This window comes from Volvox carteri (assembly GCF_000143455.1).
Source record: "Volvox carteri f. nagariensis unplaced genomic scaffold VOLCAscaffold_56, whole genome shotgun sequence".
NCBI lineage: Eukaryota > Viridiplantae > Chlorophyta > Chlorophyceae > Chlamydomonadales > Volvocaceae > Volvox > Volvox carteri.
In genome coordinates this window covers 254,743-268,567 of record NW_003307599.1, presented here as the reverse complement: position 1 = coordinate 268,567, position 13,825 = coordinate 254,743, and the positions used below count along the sequence as shown (strand labels likewise).

Genomic DNA, 13,825 nt, shown 5'->3' with positions numbered 1-13,825 from the left:
CGGTACTATGGTACCATCAACGGTAGAGCATGACCAAAAATGCCGTGAATTAGGGGTGCCATATATACCCGCTCCGTGGTCCCCTAGGTAGGATTCATAACGACGCGTATTACCGCAACAGAAATGTCTAAAGAGCTCATCTTTGACGCGGCACCCAGCTGCCGCGGGACAAGGTTAGAAACGTGCTTTACATACACACCCCTCTGGCGGCTCACCTCAAGACGTCATCAAAATAAACCGCCAACTGAATTAACCACCAAAAAGCTTCTTGCACATGTGACCGCATTTCCGCCATTCCGCCAGCTGGCAACACCATCTCATCAGTCACCCACTCACTCACCCACCCTTACACACCCGCATTGCGTCTCTGGTTGCTTTTCGGCTGCATTCGTGGCCACAACCCACCCGCCCGCTTTTGGGAGGCGCCAGAGAGCACTCTCCTGCCCCCTTATTCCTGCACAACTATTACGGCATAGCACGCGCAATTGTAAGCAGAGCAGCATCATCACAGCACCGCATGCATGCTCTGGCTCGTGCGCCCCGTGAGAGTGCTGCTGTACGCTAACGCGCAATGTCCGAACAGAAGCCGCTGTGCTACGCAAACATCGTGCAACCGCATTGCATTGCGTTACGCGGCTCCCGCTGCTTTTGCTGCCAGGCTCTTCATGCTGGCCGTGGTCCCGAAGTAGGTGCAGATCAGGCCCAGCAACGCCACGAAGTAGTTCCAGGCGGTTCGGAGCGGCCCGTTGCGGTCGCCACACAGCACCTACGAGAGCGCAACATGAAGAGGCAGAGGGATGAGACAGACATCGCACCAAGGGAGAAGCCAAAGAATCCTTACGGAGGAAAGGCCCGTACACGCATACAAAGACATCACACGCTTTTCTTGTCTTGCTGCAAACTGGTGACACCCGAGCACGTAACACAACATTTGACGCTCATCCCAAAACGAGGCGACCGATCCGATAATCCCGATACCTGATGGCACAGCGGCGGGAAGGTAACTGAAACACTGATCGTCATAAACGACCCGACAAGCGCCATCAGATGCGCCAGAAACGGCAGCGAGCGCGCCGCTGCCAGGATCGCAATCGCCAGTACCGTACGCACCACCAGCCGTACAAGGCCCTGCTGACCGCCCGGGACTGCCGACTGCAGCGCTGCGGACACAGGCTCCATGGTCAACGCAAACTTTGCAATAGGGTTGACCAGGATAACTGAAGCGCAGACCGCCGCCAGAACGCCTGTCAGGTTGAAGGTGATGAGATCAAGCGCACCGGTGCCGTACATGTAGTACCCGGCGGCGCCCATGAGTGTGCAAAGGATCGCCACAACGAGGTAGGCCACATTAAGCACCTGTCGTAACATGCCGTACAACACAGTTTAGAGCCTCTCATGTGTTCAAGTGTTCCATGTGCTTAACAATGATAATAATAACAACAGTAATAATAATAAAATATATAGTATAATAAGAATAAATATAAAAATAATAATGATGACCCTTGACGGAAGTTAGGCATTTACGAGGCACAGCGGCTCCATAAACCTCCACCGTATCACCACCACTAAAGCAACTCAACACAACTTTTAAGCCCTGATGTGCAGATGCCTTGTAGTGGGGCACGAAATCATACGTGCAAACAGTGCAATCAACAGCACGCCCAACCCACAAACCAAGCTCCTCCACGTACTTCACGCCCGTGCTCGATGCTTTCAAAACAACCCGCCGTCGCATTATCGTCCCCGTCCGCAGCCCCAGACCATCACCAAACCAGCTCCTCCTGCGTCATGCGCGCAGGTCCTGGCGGCTCAAAGCACGCCAGAACCCCAAGTACCAGTACAAGCGCAGGCAGCAGACCTACGGGCTCCAATCCCCACAACTAGCCAACTCGCGCCGTCGTACAACCCCCATCGCGCATCTGTGTTGCCAGTTGCCGGTGATAATGCTCCGGTGGACGTGGTGGTATGGTAGTCGTGATGATGGTGGCCGCTCTTACGGCACTGGGAGCCGTGAACTCATCACTCTTACAGGGGTAACATCCGCCCCTTTTCCGTTCCCAGCCCAGCCCAGCCCAGATTCAACCCTAACCCTAACCCTAACCCCCACCCCCACCCCAACCCCCAACCCCAACCCCAACCCCAACCCCAACCCCTGCCGCACAAGTCATCTGAATTCTCATCTCAACTCGCCTGAGGAAACTGCCGGGGGTCCTGCATGGACTTTTGGATGGCGGGAAACACGCCATGTCCGCTGTAGCAAAAGGTGCAGATGCCCAGTACCAGTGGCAGGGTAGCCCAGTTGGCAAGGTCCGTGGGGGCGCCAGGCGTGAAGCTGCCGGACAGAAACGTGTAGGCGACCTGTAGCACGGTGGAGTGAGCGCGGTGGTGCGCGGGAAGCACCACCCGGGGAAGTTGGGGGGAAAACACCGGGACTTCAGGGTTTTCAGGGTTTCAATCCGAGAACGTATGGCACACAAGGGCCGCGGAGGGCCGTGAGATCGCCGTTATCAACAACGACCGAGCAGTACACAGACACCCAAGGCCACCAGGCAGCACAAAACTACATGAAAATGAAGTACGGCCTGTTCCGACGATGTCTCTAATGCTAATCCTGCTATTTTTGCTGCTGCTGCTGCTGCTAATGCAAATGCTGCTGCTGCTAATGCTGCTGCTGCTGCTGCTAATGCTCTAGTGCTGTGCGGGAACTGCTGTTGGTATTGGAGCTATTGGTATTGCTGTTGTTGCAGCTGTCCCGTTAAGTGTTATAGTAGCTGCTGCAAACTAACCGCAGCTCACGGGTGAGCGCAGCTCACCGCTGCGGAGACGGTGCACGTGGCCGTGACGCCGGCAGCCCCCAGGAAGGACAGCGCCTTCAGGTCGGGCAGCCACACAGTCGGAATCATGATGGCTGCCGCCAGCAGCATGTACGTTGAGGGGTTGGACGCGAGGCTGGAGGCTCCAAATAGCTTGAACATGTTGTCGCCCTGAATTGTAGAGACGAAGGTGGGCACGAAGGTAGGATAGAACCAGGGTAGTAGTATCTAGAGAGCACGTCGTACGGTTGAGTACGAACGATACGTGTCATGAGTCAGCGGTTGTTCGAAGGAAAGTCGACGCAGTGTCATGCGACGAGGACAAAAGAATGCGTGGTGTCATGGATATTGGCGGTATTGGCGGTATGTAGGTAACGTGGATTGGTTAAAATGGCGTGTTGTTGTAGTAACGGGGAAAGGGATGCAACGATCTGGGTCGGGTTGTATGAACATCTAAGCGTTTTCCGTATGTCGGTGCCGGGAACTGGGCAACTGCGGGTAGATGATTAGAAAGCTTCTGCACCGCGACCAATCCATGACATTTCTATCAATAAAAAATATCTCTCCGTCCGGATTCGCGCAGCTGATCCGTTCAGGTCTTTCCGTCATGCCCCATAATCCGTCCTTGATGAAATCAGTCCTCGGCTTGCTCAAACTCTGGTGATGATTCATTTTTACGTATACAAGATCCGGCCTGAGAGTACGGCATTACGGATCCCGCACCTCCAGGATGAAGAGCAACGCGCACGTGCCAAAGAGTTCGACGTAGATGATGGCGGAGATGATGAGGCGACCCAAGGGGCCGAAGGCAGCCTCGGCAATCTCCTCATACCCCACGGGACCACTGCCGGCGCCTTGCCGCTTGGTGACCGCGTCAGCACACTCGCAGAGCGCTTTGGCTGTATAGTTGGTGGCTATGCCCATGACCCAGAGCACCAATATCCCAATCCAGCCGGATGATTTAAGCGCAAAAGGCAGCGAGAGGAGACCAACGCCCATCATTACGTTGACGACGTTGAAGACGGCCTGGGTGAGGGTATGGGCGGCGTTGGCGGGGAAAAGTTATGGCGGGTTGCTAAGCGCCGGACTCTTACCTGCACGAATGTGCTGTTTCCCGTGCTCGGCGCGGGCGCGGGCGTGCTACTTGCTCCAGCATTTGCAGCTGCTTCAGTTCTGACGACCGTCTGGGAAAAGTGCTTCGGTGCAAGAGGCGTGAAGCCCGCCGATGGGCGAGGCAAGGAGGTTGACGGCGAGGCCAAGTGCACCGTCCGGGCGCGAAACGCACATGGCAGCAGAGATCTTTGCTTTCCAATAGCGCAATTTCTTGGTATTGTTTTGATTCGAAGCATGGTGTCGGTCGTGAGGATGTGGCAACAATGCAAGCGGCAAGGATGCAGAGTCGCCGTGCCTTCCTAAAGTTCAAGGTAGCCTTGTAAGTTTGGAATACGTGTATGATGTTTAACCCAGGTAATCCCACCAAAAACCCATGATAGATCGATGACGGTCTTGCCGTACATGGACGACATTTAGGGACAGTAAAGTCCCCAGGCCAAACGAACTTTACTTCCGTTACGCTATCACACAATAAAGGACAGTTGTTTGTTTCAAGTATTGCATAACCATTCTACTTGGATAACCGGAGCTCCTAAACGTTCCGAACTCGTCGTTGAGTAAGCCAGGGCATTTACTCCTACTTCAGACGTTAAAAACTGGTTTTGTCTCCACAGAATATTGCATATAAAGGTGAAAATTTCGGATTGTGACGGCGTGGCCGCCATCGAACCAGTGCACATGGAGGGCAAGACTGAGCGGCGAGAGAAGCTGGAATGTCCTTTGGTGCCTGCTTTAGGTGCGAAATGATCCGGGTTATGACGGCTGAGCTGCATCGCCATTTTCACTTTGTGCGGCCCCGCTGGAACAGAGCAAAAGCTGGCGAACATGACTCGCTCACGGCCTGTAATTGGCCGGGCACCACGCAGTGCTGGTAAGTAAGTCTTTTCAGAATTCAATGTGGTGGAAAAGTTGTTCGCTTGCCTCTGTATCTACTGCTCTGGCAGCGGTTTCTGTCTTGTCTTGTGTCCCGTGGGACGCTACAACAGCGCAGTCATGCCCTAATATCACACGAGCTCCCACTCCCGCGGTTTATAATCTCGTCGATTGCAAAATCGACTCCACACCTTGACCTTCTGCAGTCCTAGACAAGCTTGCCTCTTTCTTGCCGCAAATGGCGCACGAGAACGCCCGCCTCCAACAAGATATGCAGGTATGGCAACAGCTTTTAGTGCAACACGGAACATCTAAACATCTACCAGATGCAATTGTACACGCTTTTCTATCTCATGTCGAGAGCTTACTTCAACGCCTGTGCTTTGTTTCTTGACTCTGTAGCACACCTTACCTGGCCATAAAATTTCACCAAGTCAACATTCGCACGACGATCGACTGGAACTATCTACCATGGAACTATCACATCGCACCTTATGTTTGTTTTATGTATGTGTGTATGTATGTGTGCCACAATGGTGTGCCCGCAACCCCTGCGCTGCTGCATGTCGTCAGCTCATGAATTTTACAGCTTGAACGTGCGGCATACATTATAATGCATGCCGCTTCTTCGTTGGGCTTTTTTTACTTTTGGTGCCCCCCACAGGACCGGCCAGCTGCTGAGTTCGACATTGAATACATTGAAGAGGAAGGGGAGGAAGGGCCGTACATCGAAATGGCAAGTCAGCTTTCTTCCTCAAAAACACGCACTCCTCAATGCCAGTCTCTCTACCTTTTCTTTGCATTATAGTCCTACAACTGCTGTGGGTTGCATGCTCGAGAGAAAGCACAAGCTCGCTTCTGATAACCAAGCGTGTATGGCACACCATCCTTCGAACACTTGGTCCCCCACCTCTCCTTTGACTGCGACCTGTCTCATTAAACCCTTCTGGTCAATCAACCCTAGGTCAACGGGGAATCCATCGATTGATCTTATCTAGCCCAGGGAAACGTACTGTTCGGCTGGTTAGCTAAAATTGCCATTATCGCACACTTCTGCATGTTCGGATGGGTGGTTCTGGTTTCCTTGTGAGAACTTAGACTGGTTACCAACCCCACGGCATGCACGGCAGCCTTACACGAAGCCATACCGCAGAGCAGGAAGGGCGTTTAACGTTGTCGGTGTTAATCGACATACATCTGCAATTACATGCGTCCTGCCCTTCCTCCGCTGCATGCTATGCATGCAGGATCTTGCCTGTGGACTTTTGGAGCTTCGCGACGTAGCGGCGTTGCGAGCTGCGGAGCGCGCCATGGAGGGTCAAGGGGGGGTGCTTCATTCCGGCGGGAGCGGGAGCAGCAGTAGCAGTAGCGCAGACGATATTGATGAAGACGACAGTGATGACGATGACGATGAGGATTTCCATCTTGGGGATGGTGATGGAGAGTTGCCTAAGGCAAACACGCAAGGACTCGAACCCATGGTGGTGGAGGAGGACGAGGAGGAAGAGGAGGGCGTGGCTGAGGGGGAGGGTGCGGGGGGAAGAGGTGGTGTGGTGGGGCCCCGGGATGGGCAGGCCGGCCTAAGGCGAGCTGGCCAAGGGCGTAGCTCGGCGAACGGGCGCCGAAGGGTTGCGGCGAAGAGGTCCAAATTGATAGAGGAGCTTTCCTAGTATTGTACCTGCTGTGGGGGCGGTATATGGCGGCGTTTTGGGTTCCGTGGATGGTCCGATGTTCTTGGTTTAGGGAGGAGTGAACGTCATTGCTGGGGGGGAGCGGTGCGTACGGATAGCCTGAGAGGGTTTAAATTGTGAGAGAAAGGGTGGCGCAAGTCCCTTAAGAGCAGCAGTACAGGCGAGGCGAGTAATGGCCGCCTTGTACGTGTAATTGCGTCTTGATCCAAAGCAGAGGGGGATGCACTTGGCAGCTAGAATGCTGGAGCTGTTGCATTGCTGAGCGTCGTCGGCTCTGGGTTGGAATGCAAGGAGGAAATTCGGATTTTTCTTGGCTTTCAGTTGGTGCGGCTAAGGGAGGCTGGGATGTAGTTGGATCCCGGTGTCGCTGCGTTGGGCACATTGCCACATGCGTGATTTTGTGGTGTGATGAAGTACGCCGCGGAGGGAGGGAAATGTCTGGAAATCTCGAGAACATGCAAATAACCCAGCGCGCGGGGCGCCGCTTTGCCGTATAAATTATGAGCGAACGCAGCTTTCCAACCTCCCAACGTTTGCAATGGGTGAAAGTGAAGGCTCCTAATTCAACAATGGCGCATGAGACAATTGATAGGCAGGCACGGCTGAGTAAGGCAGGTTAAGCATAAAAACCCAACCCTCGAAGGAGTCATTCCCCGGGAATTATGGAGGCCAACTAAGCTATCTGCCCATAGGTCCCAAACCTCACATGGAATACCTTTAGGTATCCACTGTAAGCCAAGACGTGCTATACATATAGCTGGTCCCTTATGGACCCAGGGGACAGAAAAGAGAGCATCGTCAACCGAAATGTTTATAGCTCAGCACTAACGCGTTGTTTATTTTATGCATGTAGGTCTGTAGGTCCTGTTTTCGGGGTCTTCGGGGTCGAGAAGGAAACTGGGAAGTGTACGGCAACGACGGTCGCTGGCGCCAAAAGAAGCTTTGCTTCTTGACTGATCGAATAGCGTGCATGTTAGTTGTATTTAAGTGTTTGTCGATTGACTTGCTATCTGGTTACATAACGACTTGTTTGCACTCCGATCGGCTAATTCTCTAGCTCCGACTACAGAGTTCTTGTTAAGCTAGCAAAGATGGCCACAGGAATGCCTTACGGACTGCAAGCCATGCTCAAAGAGGGGCATAAGCATTTCAGCGGGCTCCAGGAAGCAGTTATGAAGAACATCGAAGCCTGCAAGGGCTTGGCGCAGATCACGCGGACATCTCTTGGGCCAAACGGTGTGATGGAATTCTGTTGGGATTTTGTTGTCTCAGGCGTTCCGGGACTTGCGTCGTCAGATTGGCGCGCGGCCTTTTGGTGACGGCGGCACTGCAACGTGAGCATTTCCTGGGTATTGTACAGGCATGAACAAGATGGTTATCAACCACCTGGAGAAGCTTTTCGTGACGAGCGATGCGAGCACGATAGTGAGCGAGCTGGAGGTGCAGCACCCCGCTGCTAAGCTGCTTGTTATGGCAGCAAAAGCACAGGAGGCAGAGATCGGGGATGGGACAAACCTGGTGCGTGAAGGGGCCTTGGGGGATGCTCTGTTATCAGGCACGGCGCATGCGGGGTTACGCAAACCCTATGGCTGCACTCTGCTGAAACCTGCTAGGGCTGTTTCGTCACATCCCTGCTACTGGTCAGCTTGAGCTTTGCAGATCGGTTATATTGGGGAACTTCCTATTCGACCACAATCGGGGGACGTGCGCCGGTTCTTAATGGGAATGGGATCAGCGTGCGGTTTAATCGGAGTTGTCACGTGTGCTCCAGTGTGAATGCAGCTGGCCGTCACATACCCCAGAACAAGAAAGTTCTGTTCAGCTTAGCTTCCCGTCTGGCATTGATCCCTGGATTGCTCCCTGCTTCTGTGTTTCTGCGGCGCTTGTCGCCCACCTGAACTTCCTTTCGTTTCACGCTGTTACTTTGCTGTAGGTGCTGACCTTGGGCGGAGAGCTGCTGTCTAACGCAGAATCTCTCCTGCGGGATGGCCTCCACACGTCAGAGGTGGTTGAAGGCTACCAACGAGCGTCTGAGAAGGTACATACACGCTATAGGGAAGCATGCATGTCCGGGACGGGGACTAGCGCGTGGTACCCTATTTGGGAAGTGTGCGTGAACGGGGAAGCGTGTTGTGCGTGGTGTCATAAGCAACATCATGCAGGGTCGGGATGGATATCACCAAAAGAAAAACGAGGGAGCCTGGGAATAGCGTGATGTCGCGACCACGTCCTGGAATAGTCGCAACCAGCACGATTTCGTGCTTGGACGCGGATGATGGTGGGACGTAATCAGTGTTTTCTTCGTTGAAGGGGGGAATTCAGGAAGTTAACAGGGTAATTAATCCTAGACGGTAACCGTGGTGCGCTTGGGGCTCTGGAACCCCTCCAGACAGCAGCTCCATTCGCAAGTCTTTTGTCTTTCCGCTCCCAACATCCCCTCCGGAAAATTACAAATTTATTTTGCAACCAATGATTGGTTGGCACTCGTGTCTTCCTCGGGGCCTGAGGCACATGCATACCCTCACGTGCGTTTTTGTAGGGCCTTGAAGTCCTCGAGTCCTTGGTGTTGCCCGATACCAAGGATGCGGACGTGCGCGACAAGGCCGAGGTGAGACGTTGCGGCAATGGTTGCGGCAAGTGCTTGACGGTCGCACTCACATGCACTGCGAACGCAACTTTCCTGACAAGGACCCTGCGCACGTAGCATCCTCACCACGAACATGAAATCCTTAGGGGCTCGAAAATCTTAAAAGCGCGCAGAGGAGGGACAAATGGCCAACACAGAAGTCCTTCCTTTAACGTGAAGAGGGCACTGAGCTATCTGACTGAGAGCCATGGTCTTTCGGGGAGGGTGGTCTCCTTGGCAAGGCAGGCCGTGGGGCGCAGCTTTGCATGAGGGTGGTGATAGCCGTAGATAGATAGCCGAGTGTGCATGGATGCGACTGAATGGTATTTTGGGGGCAATTACATGGCAAGGCATCTAGGATTTGCGGTGGTCAGTGCGCTTGTTACTGTGGCTGCTAGAGCACATCCACGTGGGTGCATTGTGCGTGTTAACACTCTGGCCAGCTGGCCCCGATGCCATGGCGCCATCCTCTGGTTGGATTCATAGGCATCTGCACGATAGGTCGGACAGTATACAACTCGAATTCTTCCTTAGTATCCAACCATGCGGGCAGGCAACGTACTCTGGGTTTTCGTTTTGTTGGTGTCAATTTGCCTGTATGTACTAACGGAGGGTCTGACTGGTATGTTGTCACGGGGCGCGGGGTGTCTTGGAAAAATGTGCAGATCGCTCGGCGGCTCAAGGGCGCCATCAGCAGCAAAATCAACGGCTACGAGGACCTGCTGGGGGGTCTAGTGGCGGAGGCGTGCATCGACGTGTGCCCCAAGAACCCCAACAACTTCAATGTCGACAATGTGCGGGTCATCAAGATTCAGGTGGGTCATTTCAAGAATCCGGATAACCTTTACGAACGCCGAAAGAAGGGCAGCTGGTGGCGGTGTTGCGCACCATAGCAAACGTTCTGGGTTGCATTGCTTGCTGGTGTACGTGTTGTCCTGTTTCCTGGAGCCATGTTTCTTCGCCAGCAGTGCCCTTACCATTTACCATTTAAGGCAGCTCCCGAATAGATGCCACAGAGCCTTACCCGCCTGCCTTACCAAGGCTCGCAACCTTGGAGATTTCCATGGATGCCATCGTGTTGTGGCAATCCCGTGGCACCAGCTCCAATAGACGTTTTTCCAGCTTTTGTCGGCAGGTAGCTCATAGCTTGCTCGTCGGCCTTGCAGCTCATAGCTTGAGCCTACCTGGTGCCAACAAGAGCTGCAAAATAAGGCAAAAAGCAGGCGGTTTTACCTAACCCGGATTTTCTTTTCTGAAAAACTGGTTCTGGGGCGTGCACGCGCACGCGCACACGCACTCGCACGCGGCAGGGCGGCACCTTGCTGGACAGCAACGTGGTCAAGGGCATGGTCCTCAAGCGCGACACTGAGGGCAGCATAAAGGCCGTGGAGGACGCCAAGGTGGCTGCGTACACGCAAGGTGTGGACACCTCTTCCACTGACACCAAGGGCACCGTGCTCATTAAGAGCGCGGAGGAGCTGGAGAATTACTCCAAGTAGGTTTGAACGATGTTTACAGAGTGTCACACGGAACGGGCTGCTTTCTGGGCCATTTCGCACTATACCGAAGAACCCGCAGACGACGAGTAAATGTGTTTAATAACATACAAGTTACAAGTTACAAGTTCCGCACACAAGTGCGGGTGTGTCCGTAAAAGCCGGGGGGGCCATGGACGTTGTATTGGTATTGATGCGGGTACGCGGGAGGTCATCTTCATTCTCCCTCGTCCGCTTCAGGGCGAAGCGCCTCAGCGCGACGTGCCTGGCCTCCCAGATTTCCGAGAGGTACCTGGCCAATGCCAGGGGTGGCGCCTCAGTCATAGTGGTGCGCATGCTGCGCCCCGTAAGGACTAGGTCACCATCATACTTAGCCCGTATGCTCTTGTAAGCGGGACATTCTTCGAAAACATGCAACTCATCCTCAACCGCTCCACAGTCACAAAGCCTGCAGGTACGCGCGGTGCGCTCACGCCCATTAGGCCTATTAACCTCTAACTCCCAACAGCCTAACCGAAAACGCGTGAGCACATGATGAAGTCGCTGGGGCATGGTCCCTTTAGTGTGCTCCAACCAATCAAGACGCGCACCCCTTGACGGGGCAGCTCCCATCCAGTTCATATAGCGACACGCCTTGGCTCCGGTAATTCCTATGGGGAAGACGCGGGGGTCACCCAAGGTATTCGGGCACTCCCACCGAGCATCAAGCCGCTTGGCAAAAACCTTAAGAATGCTCTCGACTGGCAATTTAAGGGTGGTGTAGTACGATATAAGATCATTACCGCGCGTATTAGTGGGGGGTTCCACTCCTAAGCTAGTAAGAAAGGCTAGTACCTTGCTTGCCCAACACTCAGTGGCGCCCCCAAATGCCAACTCCAGGTCAGCGACAAATGCCCGGTGACACAACGTTCCCGGCCTCTTAACCACATAATAACATATGTCGTCACACATACACATGTTGAGAACATGTTTGATGGAGTGGAGCTGTGATGATCTATTGGGGTTAATCATGCGTCATGTAAGTTAAGTTCTCACCAACAGCGGGGGCCCGAAAGGATCTTATTACACATGCACGCCGTAAGGAATTATATATTATTACACAGGCTCGCAGAGCCATAGGGGAGCTTTCATTAATCAAGCACACAGCGCAGGCTAGTGGCAAGACGAGAGGAGAAACAAACTACAAAGGCAAAACCATGCATGCCTTGTCACTTGCTGTGTGTTCAGTTGGCCCAGAAGCCTCCCACTCTGTAACAACAACAAGAACAACAGCATTGCCTCGGGAAGGAGGTCACTGGTGAAGCTGTACCACCCTGTAACAACAACTACAACAACAATTTTCTGTGCAGGTCGGAGGAGTCCAAGCTAGAGGAGTACATAAAGGGCATCGCAAGCAGCGGAGCGCGTGTGGTGATGAGCGGTTCGTCGATCGGCGAGATGGCGCTCCACTTTTGCGAAAAGTACGGGTTGATGGTCGTCAAGATGCCGTCAAAGTTTGAGCTCTCGCGCCTGTGCCGCGCCACGGGCACCACGGCTCGTGCCACCTTTGGCGCGCCCTCGCCTGATGAGCTCGGGTTTGCCAAGAGCTTGCGCGTCCAGGTGTGCACGTTGGGGGGGGCCGCCCGGAGTGTGGTCAGCAGGGAATGCCGGGGAGTCCCAAGCACCAGCAAGCAAAGGACAGCAGCTGCGAAAGCCTTGTACTTCATTCCACAGCATGCCCACTCTTTTTCCCTTGCGACGCGAAAAACATTTAGTTATCGCAGCGTATTTCCTCACCTAGACCTCCAAATTGTATTATTATTATTATTATCACATTGTGTTAATCTCTTCTTCATCTCCTTTGGGGCTCGCTTTTCCTTTTCTTTTCCCGCTTTTGCAGGAGATTGGCGGCACCAACTGTCTGGTTCTCCAGCAGGACGCAGCGCTAGGCTCTATCTCCACAATCGTGCTCCGTGGTTCCACAGAGGGCTTCCTGGACGATGTGGAGCGGGCGGTCAACGACGCCATCAACACGTACAAAGCGCTGTGCCGGGACTCAAGGATGCTGCCGGGGGGCGCAGCACCGGAGATCGAGCTCGCACGGCAGGTGAGATTGAGGGGGGCTGGCTGGACCGGGGCTGGACGGGGCCAGATCAGGCCGGATGACGCCGCAAAGATGGATATCGGTATTGTATGGTAAAATCCCGGCAGAACAATTGGGAAAATCTGGTAAGTCTGTCTGCCTGCAGAAAAAACGTTTTTGGTGTTTGCGGAGGAAGATACAGTTTATTTATAGTTTAAATGGTGCATGTACGTAGAACAACAGTTTGCGCAGGCAAACTGATTGACTAACACCATCCTTAGGTGTGTTTGTGCTGTGGCCATTTTTGACAGGAAGCACTTGCATTTTTGCAAGTCGCTCCCGTTTAGGAAAAAAAAACCTATTTTCGCTGCTGCTCACCAGCGTACTAAGCCTGAAAGGCTTGCGTGCCGTGTTGCGTGTGTCTAGTCAACTGGACTTTCAGGCTTAATCCAGTTAACTAGACATACGCAACACCACACGCAATGAAAAATGACGTTATGTGTTTTGGCGCTGGAAGAGCATGGACGCCGTAGTGCCGCGCAAGGGCGAGGGGGGCCCCTGGATGGCTCCATAGATTTCACCTTCCCATGTTTTACTGTGCCCGCTTTTGTCGTGGCCTTTTTTTCCCTTTGCTCTCTTGTCTCATCTGCCGTTCGTTATTTCCTGGGAACTGTTTTTCGCGTTTTTCGCGTGACGACATCTTGTCTTCTTGACGACATAGCGACATCACTGAAAATCTTTGTTTGGCCTCAGATCGCTGACTTTGCCAAGAAGCAGACGGGCCTCGAGCAGTACGCCATTACCAAGTACGCAGAGGCATTCGAGGTGGTGCCAAGGACGTTGGCAGAGAACTCGGGGCTCAACGCCACAGACGCCCTGTCAGCGCTCTATTCGGCACACGCCGCTGGACAGGTCAACGCCGGTCTGGATGTGGATGGTGGAGCCCCACGAGACTTGTCCACCGCGGACGGCATCATGGACCTCTTCTCTACGAAATGGTGGGCCGTCAAGTTGGCAACGGAGGCGGCCTGCACGGTGCTCAAGGTGGACCAGATTATCATGGCCAAGCAGGCTGGAGGGCCGAAGGCGCGTGGTGGCGATGGTGACGATGACTGAGACAGCGAGAGGCGGGTCGTTGAGCTGGGGTTGTT

General features: G+C 53.7%; 3 protein-coding genes across 3 annotated transcripts; 2 read left to right on the top strand and 1 right to left on the bottom strand.

Annotated features, from left to right (window-relative positions):
- Positions 1-873: 873 nt before the first annotated feature.
- Positions 874-3,833, bottom strand: VOLCADRAFT_66446 (uncharacterized protein; the record flags this gene model as incomplete). The annotated part of the gene is made up of 5 exons (XM_002955903.1): positions 874-1,356; positions 1,564-1,565; positions 2,187-2,358; positions 2,814-2,984; positions 3,537-3,833. Coding segments are annotated over 5 exons (1,125 nt in total), but the record flags the coding sequence as incomplete, so codon positions are not given.
- A 771-nt stretch (positions 3,834-4,604) lies between these two features.
- On the top strand, positions 4,605-6,469 carry VOLCADRAFT_119235 (uncharacterized protein; the record flags this gene model as incomplete). The annotated part of the gene is made up of 4 exons (XM_002955958.1): positions 4,605-4,662; positions 4,735-4,797; positions 5,006-5,076; positions 6,047-6,469. 4 exons carry the CDS (start codon positions 4,605-4,607, stop codon positions 6,467-6,469), a joined length of 615 nt encoding a protein of 204 aa, XP_002956004.1.
- A 1,124-nt stretch (positions 6,470-7,593) lies between these two features.
- cct8 (chaperonin complex component) lies at positions 7,594-13,790 on the top strand (the record flags this gene model as incomplete). The annotated part of the gene is made up of 9 exons (XM_002955957.1): positions 7,594-7,726; positions 7,851-8,008; positions 8,424-8,528; positions 9,030-9,098; positions 9,782-9,931; positions 10,427-10,611; positions 11,962-12,211; positions 12,492-12,698; positions 13,428-13,790. 9 exons carry the CDS (start codon positions 7,594-7,596, stop codon positions 13,788-13,790), a joined length of 1,620 nt encoding a protein of 539 aa, XP_002956003.1.
- Positions 13,791-13,825: the final 35 nt, after the last annotated feature.